We start from the raw sequence: 16,113 nt of genomic DNA, 5'->3' as shown, positions 1-16,113 counted from the left end.
TTTGTAACCTACCCAGAAGGCGCATACACACTCGGAGTAACAGATCATCCTTTAGAGAGGTGGTGAATTTCAAACACTACACCTATCCTGCTTTCTTTTTCTCTCCTCTCTCTTTCTCCCACTCTGATCTCTCTCTCATTTTAAACATAGAGCATTTGACTACATCTTACACACTAGGGTTCATGCGATGATGGTTTTACAAGGCTTTTACCGCAAGAGACATCACAAGAACCAGCTAATTGATGATACTTTACATCAGGATGCAGTATCTAAAATTTGATTTTTTTTGTGCCAAGGAATTCTGAAAAATAAATATTTAATGTTCTGCCTTAAAAACATGGCACCGACTCATCTGACACTGGATTTTAGACTATCATGGGACACCAAGACTGTCTATTCAAATTCAAAATAAAAACAACTCTTCAGGAATCAATTCAGATTAAGGGATTCCCATCAACAGCCAGTGGGGATCTGATGACTTGTATGATCAGGATGAATTTAAAAAGAAAACTGCTTCGTATCTGCTGAACCAAAGTTAAATGCAACCTTGTCTTATAAGTCAGGGTGGGTGGATCGATGCACAAAGCTACTGATTTTGAAACTGGAGACTTGGACGTATTGTTAGCTGTAGGCTACTGAAACTCTTACGATGAATATTAAGATAAACTCACAGGTTTTGCAGAAATGCTAAAGAGTGAAAACATTGTATTTTGTGCTTTATCTTTTTCAATATTTAACCTAGATGCTGATCTTTCCCAACCTTATGATCAGAGGCTGTGGGTAAAAACAAATGACTTTTCCGACAAAACTATTTGCTAATGCGAATTAGTATATGAGCATATACGAACGTATATGAATATACATTTTGCAGAAACATGGTTTAATACACACACGCACACATAGAGCTCATGATTCATGTGAACACACACTCTTTGTTGCTGTCAGAGTCATTAAGCAAGTATGAGCACCAAGTAACCAAGTCCTCCTCACTGTCTCTGTCTCTCTGCTGCTGGTTGACAGAAAGTGGTATGGTACAGACAATACCACCTGCCAGTTTCTGTCACTATAATTATAGCTATCTGCGGTGTGTGTGTGTGTGTGTGTGTGTCTTAGTATTCCAGTTGAGAAGAAGAAGGCATCATCTTTGTCACTGAGCCTGATTGGAGTCACGAGGGGGCAATGTATGTGTGTGCGTGTGTGCCTTTGTATGGTCTTCCTCTATATGTGTGTGAATATGAGTGCGTGTGTGTCTGTGTGTGTGTTGTGCATGCAGTGATTCCCTTCCCCTGCCCCAGCTGTCTCCTTAGCTTTAACAATAGGCCTGGTAACAAAGACGTGGCCTTCAGCCTCTGTCATGTGATACTAGTGGTCTGCAGCCTCTCAGTCAGATGACCCAGGCTATTGTCCTCTTTGGATGACACACACATACACACACACTGTTGCACACACGCACACGCACAAGGAAGCACAGAACACACACATCAATCCAAGGAAGCACAGCACGTGTATGAGCAGACTCACACAAATGGCAGCATGCAGAGATACGAAGACACAAGCAACAGCTGCACACAAAAAGAAGATGTACTCACTATTGAAATAGTGAGAACAGACACACACACACACACACACACACAGACGCAATCTCAGGACGCAGACCCTTCCTCTCAGTCACATGCAGTCTGAACAAAGAGAAACTTCATTGCCATTGTCCTGGTGGTAGTGAGATCAGTGACTGATTGACAAAAGAGCAGCAGAGAAAGGAAACATATTGCTGATGTCCTGGAGGAACCTCCAGTCTCCACTTCTACCTTTAATTTCACACTTTAAATGGCAGATACAAAAAACTTGTGACCCTGAGGTCAAGATAGTGTTGAAATATGGATGAGAAGGATTTATTTGGCATCAAGCAGCTGATTATTTCTCTAAGAAGCTATAATGAATTTGGTTTTTTAACTTTATGTCTGTGAAAGTGTGATCTTTTCAGCACTTTCCACACCCTGCTTCACTTAGGAATGGCAGCTATCTGCCTGGTACAAATATGGGTGACTGTGTCAAAGAGCACCTTACCAGCAGGATGTTGTCAGTGCTATTTATGTGTGTGAGTGTACAATGCAGCGGGAACATAGAGCAACACAACTGAATTCCCTGACTGGCTGCAGAAATGACAGATTCAAAGGAATGAATCTTAACAACCACTGTTAAACCACTGTTGTTTTTAATCTGATTGAGACAAGTCCAAGTGTCATCTCAAGTCATGGAGGGCAAGGCCCAGTCACAAGTCTTTACTTTGCAAGTCTTCAAGGCTTTAAAGTCTCTAAATGATGACAATTAGATTTTTTTCACAACAATGAGACCACGTCCTTTCATTGGCCTAGCTATTCAACATTCAAGGCTCTGTGAGGGCTGCCTGTTGCTGTCTTAGTTTCCATGTTCCAGGATTGTATTGACTTAAGAGTGAGTGAATTTTTCTGCCTCAATGAAAATCTGAATTGAGTCCAAGTCTAAACTCTACAGCTCTGCCCCTACACCACTAAACCAGAAGTAGCAGCTTGTGGTTTTATTAGATTTACAGTCGCACAATTTGGCATTAAAAGTCTTTCATATTACATTACACTAGAGGAGGACTGTTAAAGACAGTCAGACAAAGTGTGCATTAAAGGAAAAGGAGATAAGGTGTACAGGGTAAAGGAGGAGAACACACCTTTATGCAGGAGAGGTGTGTCCTCTCGGAGTATCAAACCAAAATACAGTGTTTTGGACACAAATAAAGGAGTGTCCTTCTAAGGCATGAATCAGTGTTTACAGACAGAGAGCATGCTCAGTCTACTTTCCCCAGATAAATAGAGACTACAATGGGAAAAGAAGACTGCAGAAACAGGTAAAACAAAAACTAAATGGTCCGAATAAGTGCTGGGCGACCACAACAGCTACAAACCTTCAAAGTGAGAGTGTTTCTCTAACTTCCCTAATGTCTGTTTCCTTTTAAAATGAATACTTAAAGCTAAGCAAGAGGTAGCACTCAGTATACAGGAAGAATGCATAAAATACTGCTGTGCATTTTAGGGAGGCCTGTTAAGCCACAATTGCATCTATATCTACAATAAAAATGATTTAGAGGAAGAGTGAAAGGACACTCCATTCTGGTCGTGTGTGTCTGTATTTTTCTGCCAGGGTGTGTGTGACTAAAGCCAGGTCTGAGAGCAGGGAAAGCAAGAGAGTGAGAGTGAGAGAGAAGAGGAGGAAAAAGGAAGCAGATGCTCGTGTGTTGGCACAAAAATGATATGTCCACTCAGTCTCTCTCTCTCTCTCTCTCTCTCTCACACACACACACACACACACACACACACACACACACACACACCACAGAAGGAGCAGCAGATGAAAGAGTTCCAGTATTGTCTCAGTGATAGAAAAATACTCTACTGACCAACAGTAAAGTGGACCTCAAGGCCACGGAGCGAATGAATGGCAACAAAATGGAGAGTCTTTGTGTGTGTGTGTGTGTGTGTGTGTGTGTGTGTGTGTGTGTGTGTGTGTGTGTGTGTGTGTGTGTGTGTGTGTGTGATCTGAAATTAACAAGAGCGACATCTTTCAGCCAGACTAGAAAGATCGTCTGGAAGGGACAAGCCAGCTGAAAAAATGATTAATGATTAAATGATGCAAATAAACATGAACTCATTAAAAAAAACACACACACGCGCTGAACATGTGTACACACACACACACACACACTTGAGTAAATGGTAGCACAGAGGGAGGGAGGTAGAATGACTTTAAGTAAAATAGAAAAGAGAAGGAAGAACACACTAACACACACACACAGTGTATTTCTGTTTGTGCACCTTGAGAATCAAACATATGGTGTTTGTGCAGTGATTTCTTAAGAGCCCAGTGTGTGTGTGTGTGTGTGTGTCTCTATGTGTGTTTTCCCTTTTGTCCAAGGCAGTAAGTGAGGATGGAAAAGTAAAGGAGAGATAGGCAGGTGGAAAAAAACCTATGGAGAGGTAAACAGGTAGAGTCAACTGAGGACATGCAAACACACACGCAGCCCAGACGTCTGCATCAGTCTCATGGTGACAGCATGAATAGAACATTTTTTTGGATGGAGGGAGACTCTGAAAGAGGAGTGGCTTATATTCAAAACAGAGGAGAGCAGGGCAGGCAGAAAGAAAGGAAGGAGGGAGGTGGGGAGAAAAAGGGAAAGAAGAGGGAAGGAAGAAAGGGGAGGGTGAGCAGGTGATGAGAAGATGGAGTCAAGTTTGAGCCTGGAAAGGAAGAAAAAGGAAGTGAAAAGAAAAGGAGAAAGAGAGCTGATGGTCTAATCACCTATAAAACAGAGATCTTAACGAGTTTCATTTAATGTCTCACCACTATTATTCACTGACTTTCACTGCGTCAAACTGCAAAAACGTCTCCAGTATTATTAAGTTATTTACTCAGTTACTGAGGTCTGAAGTCATAATTAAAAAAAAAAAAAGTATGAAACACTGAAAAACTGCTACTGATGCTGTAGAGAATGAACAGTAACAACGGCAAGAAACAGGCAGACATCACTATAAAACCAGCGGCAGCGATTAGTACGACAGACATGACTTTTCAAAGTAGGCGACAATCACACAGATGTCTACAGTGTTGACACGTTACAGTGTGCGTACGTTTGTCGGGTTTTACCACACTGTCATAGATAGTGAGGACAGTCTTGATGAGGTCTTTTCTGGGCAGTGATGCTGTTTGTGTTGATGTTCTGTCTGTATGTAACTTAAATATATGTTAAGTTTTTCTATTTTCAATGTGTTAAAATGGGACAGTGTATCCATAAAGAAGTAACCTACTTCTAAAGGGCTCTCCTTTATTCTAAAAATAATTTTTAGTACAACACTGCCCTTTTGTGCTCGTGGCCTGCACTGTAAAAAAAATGATAAAATTAGCAAAGTACACGTCACTGTTGCTAAGTGCTTATTGCTGTGCTGTTTCTGCACTTCAGGTTTTCAAGTGACGGTTTGAGTTTCTGCAGGTGGCGCTCATTTGTGTTTTTACTGCTCGTGCTAAGAATCATTCCTCTGTTTATTGCAAACAAGCTTCTGCTGTTGTTGCCACTGGAAATGTATAATACTACAGGAAGGAGCAAAACTACATAAAGTAAGACAAAGCAGCGAAATTAACATGAATATTAATGAATCTATATAGTATATTTGATGATAAGCCTTAGAAGAAACTTCCTGTTTTGACATTAATGTGGCTTTGTATTTGCTCTTTGTATACTTTGATGAAATGGGCCATAACTTCCCATCCATAGCAAAACTTAAAGGGAGGCAACTTCTCATTACAGAGATGCAACTGAGACAGTGAGACTAAAAGGCAAAGACTGATAAATTTGAAAATGCAAATGACAATAGCAATGCGTAACAGTGGAAAATGATTGAAGACAAGCAGTAACTGCAATGGGGAAAAAAACAAGAAACAGCTGAAGTGGCATTAATGCAGGTGACTTTTCTTGAAGGCAGCAAATGTTTCCGTCAGCACTTCTCACTTCAAACACGTCAAAATACACCACGAGTTTGTGTGTGATGAAAGATAAACGGTTACATGAGCTTGTGATTTGTCATAAGATAAAAAATAAATAAGGATAAATTTCCAAGGAGAGATGGGGAACAGAGGAGCCAATAAGGAGGAGGACGAAGGGAGAGAGGGAGAGGAAGGAGACGAGGAATAAAAGAGGGAGGGAGGGCGTCCCTGTAGGCCTCTTTGTTGGGCAGCGATTTAGAGATTTACAGGCTCTTGTGTGTGTGTGTGTGTGTGTGTGTGTGTGAAGAGAGAGTAATTGAGCCTCCCTTCATCCAATATTTACCCACCAAACCAGAGCAATCATGCGAATTATGTTTACTGGGAACGAAGTGTCTTTCTTCCTCTTTATCTTTTTTTTCTCTTTCTTACTTTCCTCATTCCTCGCTCGCTCTCTCTCTCCTGGCAACTAGACATCATATCAAGATCCGAGCCAGGAGTAAATCACACACACACAAACACACACGCACACAGGGGAAACAGGCCCATCTGTATTGATGATGGCCTAATTTAGATCTCTTTATTGGACTGATTTACGATGGCCAGACAAATCTGGGCATCTGGACCCAAGTGTGTGTCTGTCTGTGTGTTTGTGTGTTGTCCAGTTGAACTGATACCCAAACCGGACACACAATATCCTCCCCGGTTCATTTCATTCTTTCTGCTTGTGTTTCCATACCTCTCTGTGAATCAGCGGTGTCCTTTTCTCTTCCCATCGTAGTCTTGTTTCAGCACTTTGACTCCTCTCACTGCTGCAATGATGACGCACACCATCCTGAAACATTTTAAAAACACACCAATCATCGTGCTGAACATGGCAGAACCAGAGCTGCAACACAAAGACACTCGGGCCAGGACCTTTCTAGGTCAAGGTCACTGAATCTCTTACTTGTGCATGTTGGCTTTTGTTTTAAAGCTCTTTGCAATCTGAGATGTCAATCGCAAACAATGAAGAGATGAAGCAGAGTCAAGAGGAGTTTGATTACAGGTAATAATCACTCACAGCAACCAGCTACTCCCCTGCATCTGGGGTTTAGTTAATGCACCTCAAAAGAATGAATGTGGCCTAAGTAAAGAGGTCAAAGATCTTGAAGGAGAGAAGGAAAAATGTCTTGCAGAGACATTAAAAGAGTGGATGTGTCTTTTTTTTTCAAGATGAGAGCAAATTTGAACAACTAAGGGATGAAGGGATGTAATCCAAGAGGGAGAGGTCGCCTCAAAGGCACATTCATCTTCAAGATCAAGCTCAGGTTTCAACTTTTATTTGTCCCAGTGGGCTGTTTCACAGCAGCTATTAAAAACAGCAGCTTGACTTTGGGGCTTTCTTTATTTTCTTTCAGAGATACAACAATGAGTTTTAGCTTTTTAAAATTGCATTAATGTTTTAGCACCTGCTGAGGTTTAATGTTTAAGACTCATTTCAGTTTTTCTTTTTGTTAAAAATAAAAATCCCCATTCATTACAACCTGCTCTTATTTTTGTAGTTCTGGTCATCATTCCTTTCTCTGACAATAAGATTGTGTTCACCATGTTAATTGCTGCATCAGTGAAAAAAAAGAAAAAGACAGACCAGGCAAGAGACACAAGTAATTAGTCCAAATAATAACAAAACTGTCCATTAAGATAACCATCACTGTTTGCTAGTGAGTTCCTGGTTTAACTTTGATCTACCAAACTTGTTGTAGTTGTGCAGACACAAATGTCCCGTGCAATGAGGGAATAACACAAACATTTTACAGTTTAGATCTGGAAAAACTATCAGCTTCTGATTGTGTCTTGCCCCGCTGGACTTCACTGTGTGTGTGTGTGTGTGTGTGTGTGTTTGTGCGTACAGTAGTGTCTACACCAAGACAGTGACAGAGGGCTTCATTGAAATAACTGTGATCTCAAGGGGCCAGCTAAAAAGAGAGAGAGGGTAGGTGAGGGTAGACAGAGTATATGAGAGTCCAGGGAATCATTTAGGGTGTGTATGTGTCTGTGTGTGTGTGTGTGTGTGTGTGTACGAGTGTGAGTGTGTGTGGAGGGTGATTCATCCGTTCTGGTGGCGGCTAACCTTGGCATGTCCTGCCACGCGTGACGGGGTTACACCCAGATGGCACTCCGCTGTCCTCTACTCGTGTGTGTGAGTTTGTTGGGGTGTACAGGAGCATGTACTCGTCTGGAAGAGTCAGCCTCCCGTGTGTGTGTGTGTGTGTGTGTGTGTTTATATGGGCATCTGCACACAGAAAAAGAGACAAAGAAGAAGAAAAAAGAGAGAGAGGGAGAGGGAGAGAGGAGGGAGCGAATCCTCATCAGGTTGTTTAGTGTCTTTGTATGATCTTGCCCCCGGGAGAAAGGGCAGAAAAAAGAATGGAAAACGTGTGTGTGTGTCTCTGTGTGTGTGTGTGTGTGTGTGTGTGTGCCATTGTTTTGCTGTCAAACACTGCTATGAGCACATACACAGCATTAAAACACACACACAAACACACAAAGCCTTGTGATGACAGTATATTTATGCCTGCATGTGGAAAGGACAATTGGATCCATGCAATCCCTTCGTTCTTGTTTAAACTCTGCCCCACACACACACACATACATACACACACACACACACACACACACACACACACACACACACACACACACACACACACAGTGACAGATCACAGACAACTGTTCACCTGCCATTGTCAAGGACTGAGTATGTCATCTGTCATTATGTGCGAGTCTGTGTGTGATAAGGGACTCTGACACCACGCACACACACACACACACACACACAGCTGGGGGCTGTTAAGAAAGGGGAAGTACATTTAGGGGAAGTTCACCTCTGAAGAAGAACTTGGTACAGGAATAGAAATATATCAACACCTGAAACACACGCACACTTAACCTAATTCTGTGATCCAGTTCAGTCACACAATCACTTTACTAGAAGCAAACTCTGTATTTGAGAACCTGTTCTTGCAGATTATTGCAGTTTATTAAACCATTTGTTTATTAAAAATATCTAAGTTATATTTCTTATCTTAATCGTACGGCAATGCTACAGGTAGAAACTGGTTGGGGAAGTTCCTTTTGCAGTCTGGCAGTGCCACTTTACACAATTTACACAGTCCATAAAAAATGGTTTTCCCAGTTTGGTGTGGAAGAACCTGACTGGTCTGCACAGAGCTCTGACCTGATCCAACACCTCTGGGATGAACTGGACCGTTAACTGTGAGCCAGGTCTCCACTCCCAACATCAGTGTTGGACCTGACAGTGCTCTTGACAGTTTATGTACTGTGCCCCATTTTTCTCATACAGAAGTATCACAGTTCTGTATATTGAGCTTCTTTACGGTCATGAATACTGTGTTGTAAATTAAAATTTAGGATAAGAAAGGAGAAGGTGATTGAAGGGAAGTTCCTCTTCAGTTCAACAAATAAAACAGACAAATAATTCATGATTTCCTTTTTCTTTCTCTCCTCCCTCATCCACTTCCTTTTCCCTTTTCTCCCTCAGGTTCCTGATCGATTTCTGGAGGTGGCCCAGGTGACTCTTCGCGAGTTCTTCAACGCCATCGTAGCCGGCAAAGACGCAGACCCATCCTGGAAGAAGGCCATCTACAAGGTGATCTGCAAACTTGACAGTGAGGTTCCTGATGTCTTCAAATCCCCCAACTGTCTACAAGAACTCCTCCATGACTGACTAGGGCAAGGGAGGAAACACAGCAAGCAGGACAAACCTCCGAGGACTGTGAGAGGACTTTAAGAGAACACCGCTAAAGGCGCACAGTTAGGCTAGGTTGAGGTCTTCAGTGAAAAGCATTTGAAGGAGTTTGACGTTCATAACGTGATGCAGAGACTTGAAGTTGTTCTACTTGGAGGCTTCTGGAGAGGTTTGTTGGTGGTTGTTCTTGGTCGGCCCATCTCTTAAAGACAAACCTGCCCTCAAGATGTTTTATAAAGAAAAAATATTCCTCTTCACTGAGGCAGAGGGCTGAAACTCGTGAGTCAGACGATACTCAAATTAACAAATTGTGTTGAGACTTTTATAAATTAAAAGCAAAACAGTGAAAATTGAACCTCCTTGCACTTACAGAAAAGCTCCTCCTTGCCAAAAACCCAATCTCCTCTTTCTCCTCCACCTCGTCCGAGCTCGCTCTTCATCCTCCTTCAGGGATGAGGAGGATTATGGATCAATCTTCAGCCCAAGATTTGGGATCAGGAGCGAACTAAAAAGAAAGATGATAATATATAAAAATCTTTTTATCGTGGATGTTTTTAAGTTACATGGACATTTTTGAAAAAAGTGATGTTTCTGTATTTTTTCTCCTTTGTATGAGCTTACAGCTTCTCGGTCACTTACACAGATACACAAGCACACACAACCACAAACACACACTTACACACACACATACAGACACCTCTTGAACAGAAAAGCACAGTAGCAATCCCAATCCCAGACAAACTGGGCAAAAAACAAACTTAGTTGTTGTTTATTTCCCTTCATTTCCCTCCTCTTTTTACTTCTTCCTCTTCTTACTGTACTGAGACTTACTGGGTGTTTGTCTTGACTGTGTGGCTCTCCCTGCCCCTCCCTCACTGCCCCTCTTGGCTCATGTTGCATTCAAGCACCCAGAGCATTGATAACAAAAATCTTACATTTCCCTTTTTTAAATGACTGATACTATATCTGTCCCATTTTTACTATTTTAGAAAAAAGATTATTGTTAGAGACCCGTTTTCTTCATCCACATTTTAAGGACCTTTTTTTGATTACTGAAGCCTGACCAACACTGATTTATTTAAGCAGATGCTCTTACACACTGTCAGCACTTATTCAATAGCTACATTTCAGACCTTCACCAGCAGCTCCATACGAATAAAGTATGAAATGCCTGATGAAGGTTGTTTGACTGAAACATACCTGATTTATTTGATTTGAACCACTGCTTTATCTTCTGCACACCTGTCTGCCTGCAGGTGTTCAAAAACACTTCCTGCACAACGAGGAGCCCTTAAGTTTGGTTATTTGAGATTTATGACCAAAATATTTACTGACTTGGACTTTTTACAGGAGAAATATACATGTCAGTGCTCTCTGGTGGACAAACTATGTAATGGTGACAACATGATCTAAAAGAAAGTGAACTTTTCAGCCAATATTTACACCACTATCAGTCAACTCCAGCCTCAATCACTACAGGTTTATTTATAAGATATTGAAAATATAGCACTGATATAGGATAATGGATAAATGCTTAGGACGTGACAGGTGCTGTAATAATTTTGACATTATCGTTTGTGTTTTCTTTTATTTCTGTTTGATGCTTCATTTGTACGTCACATTTCACAGACTCTCTGTCACTTTTTCCATTTAATTATTAAAGTAATGTGGATTCACACGGGTCAGTTGTGTAAAACTGTTTCACCTGGTCCTGTTTTGGACATTCAGAAATGTCCAACTTTAACCCCCTTCATCACTGAAACCTCCAAACTGCAAGTCATCAACAGTAATGAGCCACGGGACGGAAACGTGGCGTCTTTAGATATTTCTCTGTGCTCTGGGCGGCCAAGAGGGGCAGCTGCACCAGCCAGGTCATGTGTGAAGTGTTTAAGGTTTTAACAGCAGAAAAAAATACATACAACAAAATGCTGATATTTGTAGCTTGTATAGATGTAATAATTGCTCTGATCACTCTGATACTGTTATTATTTATAATTGAAATAATTATTCCTATTAATGTTATTCTGATGATGATGATTATTATTAATGCTTGCTACAGATTTGACCAGTGGTTTTACTCATTGTTTATCCATCACACTGCAACATGAAATAAATTATTCTTTGAAAAAAAAAAAAAAAAAAAAGAAGAATGGGTTGTTTTAAGTGTGTGATTGTACTTTTCTCTGTTCTATTTGCGCTCGGCAGAGGTGCAGAGGGCGTTGACCGTTTGCATGTTCCTGCCCACACACACCAAATCACCATCAACCCAAGCAGTAACTAAGCAACATGATGGCCACTTTAACTCTGTCGATGCCCTCCCTCCCTCTCCCTCTCCCTCTCTCTGGATTCTGTATAGGGGACATGTGATCCCTTGTTGTTGTTGCTGATGAATTGAAAAGAGGAGCGCTGTGTGATTATTGTCAGCACAAAAGCCTCAAAAAGCTGCTGACGCCTAGATTAGCCAGTACAAAGACACAGGGACAGACACACACATACACACACACACACACACAAAAAGACATAGGTACAGACACACACACACAAAGGCACAGGGACGAGGCCTGTCTGCCCTCATTGCCCTACTATCCCTCTCACTCCTCCTACCCCTCTCTGTTCAGCCTCTCTCAGCCTCCATCACTGATATTACTCTCTCCACTCTCCTCTTTGCTTCCATTCTCATCGCTTTCACTTCATCTACCCTCCTCTCACACCACTTACCTCCCTAACACACACAAACACACACCATGCCCTCTGTGTGCTGGCGCCAAACACTAACTGGCATCACACAATGCCAACCACCATCACCAGCATGGGATAAAGTGCCAGCACTCAATGCGCCTCTCTTTTTTCTCCTCTTACTCTCGCTCACTCACACACAGGAAACATGAGAGGGGAAAAAAAACAAGGTGTGTATAAAGCATGGCCACAAGTTGTGCTGTGCTCAAGTTTAAATAAGGCTCCAACAATGATATGCAGCATTTGCATGCCATAAGGCAACTATAGCCAGAAGTACAATGGTGATAATAGCATAATAAAGTCGTTTATTATTCCATAAAGCTATGCCTCCTGTAATAATACAGTCTCTATGACTCATGTTTTTCTCTATGAGGAAGTCAAATGGGAATAAAGCGGAAAAAAGGGAAGTACCCAGGAAGTTACCCACCTTACAAAATAAAAGCATACACTTCTACAAAATGTCTGTTTAAGACAGAGCAACTGTTACCTCTCATTTGATTTTTTTAGTATACAGTGGGTAGGAAGACGATGAGGTCAGTTCTAACTGTAATTAACTAACCAACCTGCGATTCATGGTAAGAAATTTAGGGTCAACTCTACAGACCAGACTTAGAATATCAACCAAACCAGCGCTGCTTTGGGATTAAGAGCAGGCCTTCACTTCTCTTGTGCCAGAAACACAAAAACAGCAACAACAGCCAGTGGTCATGAGAATGACGCCAAGTATGGATGAGATTAATTCTGCTGTTCACGTCACTGTAAGTTAACTGATGAAACTAAAAACTCTTTAAACCATAATAACTTTTTTCTGATCCGTCTCTAATGCATCCATGATGACTGAAAATGACATCAGTGGGATAGATGTCACAAAATAACAACCCCCCCAAAAAACTTGAATGCACAGTCAGACTGAATAAAGAAGTAAAATGCAATTAAGTCAATTAGTAGTTTAGATATTTGACATATCATGTATGAAACTTTCCGCACTTTCAAACTACAACAACAATGCAATAAGTTAGTGTGGTCTTGGGAAGCTGCTTCATCTTGTTGTTACTGGTATGCAGTACATAACAACACAGATGGCTATAATAAAGAAACATAAAAAAAAATGTTGCAGATTTCAGCATTAAGAAAGAACAACACAGATATACAGACGGGGAGAGATGAGCAGTATCTTGTGCATTAGCTTACGCTGCCAAAGCTTTTCATTAGAACAGGAGGGCTGAACAGGAGGTGGGGTCACTCTTTGCTCTATATGATCACACACACACACCGTCTGCCTGTGAAAGCACATCTGAGCAGCGCAACAATAAAACAGCTGTGTTTGTGTTGGCCTGCTGATTGTTTCATTCTCAATCACCCCGTCATACGCACAAACGCACTTACACAGACACAAACACGCTTACTGTCCGCAGAGATGGCATGACAGTGACACATCCTGGGTAATAGCCACTGTTGTTATGGAGTAGGGAGAGAGTTTATTATGGAGAAAATCACTCCTCAACATAATTTTATTAGCTTTGACTGTCTTCTCTGTGTTAACTGCTGCAACTGAACTGTAGTGTGTGTGTGTGTGTGTGTGTGTGTGTGTGTGTGTGTGTATGTGTCTGAAAGAAAGAGATTTTATTTCTCTTTTTTCACATCCTCTGCCATATTGGTGGATGGATGTAATGGTCTGTGATGAAGCACAAGCATCAGTTGATTTCCATAGTTACAAAATTACAATTTCAGAATGAGAATAATCACAAAAACAGCCCAACCTCACTGTCGCAGCTGCTATATAATAACAAACAAATGCGTTTTTAGGAAGAACTGTGGTCAGCTTGTTGGTTTGCATTTTTTACTCTGGCAAGAAAGTGGAAATTAACAAAAAAAAATTCCACCTGATGTATTTATGCTGTTTATGTCTTTCTTATGTCTGCAATGGTCTTTTTTTCTGATTTTCAATGTAAGATGCATTGAAATCTTGTCTTATTCTTCCAAGTTTATCTCAAGACACAGATAAGAAGTTTGAGGAAATGTTAACTCAGCTGTGGAGTCTATGAGCCCCTGATTACACACCGACAACCATTAGGCATGTAAGGTGATAACTAGGAAAGTTTGAGGCGTACATTGTCAACTGTTCGTAAAAAATAATTCAATTGAAAGTTTAGTAGGTGAGTGTTTTATTTTTCTGAACTGTCTCATCAGCATAGTTGCACATCATTCATTCAGCCATCACTGTTTAATAGCCCGTTCATCTGTGTTTTCACGCAGCTCATATCGGACTTAGGAGCCTCGTCTGACCTCAGACTGACCTGTTAGAAAACTAAATTCAGCTTTAATTACGACTCATTATAACACATTAACTTCAAGACATCATTCAAACAAATGACTGATTGAATTGGACCATCACTCGCTGCAACAATCACCGTTAGCTTGTTGAACAGACTTTAATCAGTCAGCGCTGCATGTTCACTTGCATCGGTTCTTTAAGATGGCACCCAGGTGAATGAAGCTAATTGTTGTTTGGAACAGCTGCCCCGACAGCGTTTTCACTTCCTCCTCCCAGCATGCTCTGCATATCTTTGTTTCTCCATCAGGTCATGCTTCTGTTTCACTCCACTTAATCCATCCATTTTGTTATCTATGCATTCTTCCACCTCTCTTTGCATTCAATTGATTCCTCTGTCTGTTACGTAACACTTCAGCCACTCAGCCAACCATCCATCCTTCATCAGTCCATAACGTGTCAACATATCATCCTTCCAGCCATCAATCATTTATCAATCTACCATCTATTGATCTATTGTCTTTTTCCCTTTTACTATGAATTCTCATCCATTTATCTATCTTTAAGTCCAAGAATCATCCCTTCTTTTTACCCCCTTCTAAATGACATTTGTCCCCCCTCTCTCATTCCTCCCACCATCCCTCCATCTCTCCTTCCATCAGCGGTCTGTTCGCTAATCAAACACCATCTGCCCTTCCATCCCCAACCTGTCAGGAACAGCTGCCAGCCGCTCTCTTAACAACACTTTTAACAACCCTGCCGCATCTTCCACGGCCCGCCACCCGCCACCGCCTGCACCGGGGCGGACGCCGCCGATCAGGGCCACCACCTCCTTTACAGGCGCACGTGAACACAGCAGACGCGTGCGATTGGTGGCGTAAAAAACAAAGCATGTGTAGCCAATTAGAGGTGCATTAGGTGATCAGGGTGTGAGAGTCTTTACAGGAGAGAAGAAGAAATTGTTAAGAATGGAAATCCTGGAAAAAAAATTTAAATAAAGAAGAGAAAAAAAGAAAGAAGAAAAGGAGGAGGTTGTTAAGGAAGAAAAAAGAGGTGAAAGTAGAGCAGAAACTTCTACTGACCTCTTTTTGAACCTAAGTAGCACCGTTATCAACCAGAAAATAAAAGTATTCCAGAGAAAGAGGAATAACGAGCTAGCAGAAAGTATAAACGGAGAGATAAAACAAAGGAGAGATGGCGCACGGTAAACAAGTGGAAGTCTAAATAGTAATCAAGGGAAGAATCAGCCGCCTGCTCAAAAAAAGGGTTTGGAGCTAATGGTGAGAAGTAAAAGCTCCCAATACACACACACACACACACACACACACACACACACACACACACACACACACACACACACACAATTTTTAACACAGCTACAGTACAATCATCACTCGCACACAATCATGTCAAGAATCCAATCACCTCAAACTTATTCAAACATAATAGTTTTCTCAAACATAATACAATCATCCCTCACACATAAGTATCACAAACATAATCACCTTCAACACACACACACACACACACACGCTCGCTGAACAAACTGCACTGCTGTTGTCGTGAACATGCCAAGACATTTTCAAGTGTTATATCCTGAGGAACTTCCCCAACCAATCATTGGCACATAGGCCAGATGTTCACTTGTGCTTCAATGCGATGTTCTCCTGGCACACACAGACACACACAGACACACACACACACACACACACAGGCTGGCATCTTTGTCTCTCTCTCCCTTTACGCGTATGAGCATTTGATATGAGACTGAAACGCCAAGACTGCACTTTTTCATCACACAAAGGGGAAGAAAAAGGGGTGAGAAAGGGAGAAAGAAATAAAGGAGGCAATG

The 16,113-nt window shown here is 41.4% G+C and overlaps 1 protein-coding gene and 1 long non-coding RNA gene across 8 annotated transcripts in view; one reads left to right on the top strand and one right to left on the bottom strand.

Annotated features, from left to right (window-relative positions):
- LOC139609761 (prospero homeobox protein 1-like) overlaps window positions 1-10,949 on the top strand; it is a 38,044-nt gene extending 27,095 nt beyond the window's left edge. For both annotated transcript variants that reach the window (XM_071464724.1, XM_071464725.1), the window contains exon 7: window positions 9,047-10,949. In XM_071464724.1, the coding sequence (XP_071320825.1) occupies window positions 9,047-9,232 (186 nt within the window). In that variant the 3' untranslated portion in view covers window positions 9,233-10,949. The remainder of the gene's footprint in view (window positions 1-9,046) is intronic.
- Window positions 1-16,113, bottom strand: part of LOC139609766 (uncharacterized) — a 177,757-nt gene that overhangs the window by 121,660 nt on the left and 39,984 nt on the right. For all 6 annotated transcript variants that reach the window (XR_011685350.1, XR_011685346.1, XR_011685349.1 and 3 more), the window contains exons 5-6: window positions 9,624-9,758; window positions 6,242-6,337 (exon numbers count right to left, since the gene is read on the bottom strand). This is a non-coding gene — a long non-coding RNA (uncharacterized lncRNA). The remainder of the gene's footprint in view (window positions 1-6,241; window positions 6,338-9,623; window positions 9,759-16,113) is intronic.

This window comes from Trachinotus anak, unplaced genomic scaffold (genome assembly GCF_046630095.1).
Source record: "Trachinotus anak isolate AG129_WGS33_773 ecotype Australia unplaced genomic scaffold, CSIRO_AGI_Tana_v1 ptg000026l, whole genome shotgun sequence".
In the NCBI taxonomy this organism is placed as follows: Eukaryota; Metazoa; Chordata; class Actinopteri; order Carangiformes; family Carangidae; genus Trachinotus; species Trachinotus anak.
Note: the sequence above shows the minus strand (reverse complement) of the source record. Positions and strands in the feature narration are given on the sequence as shown.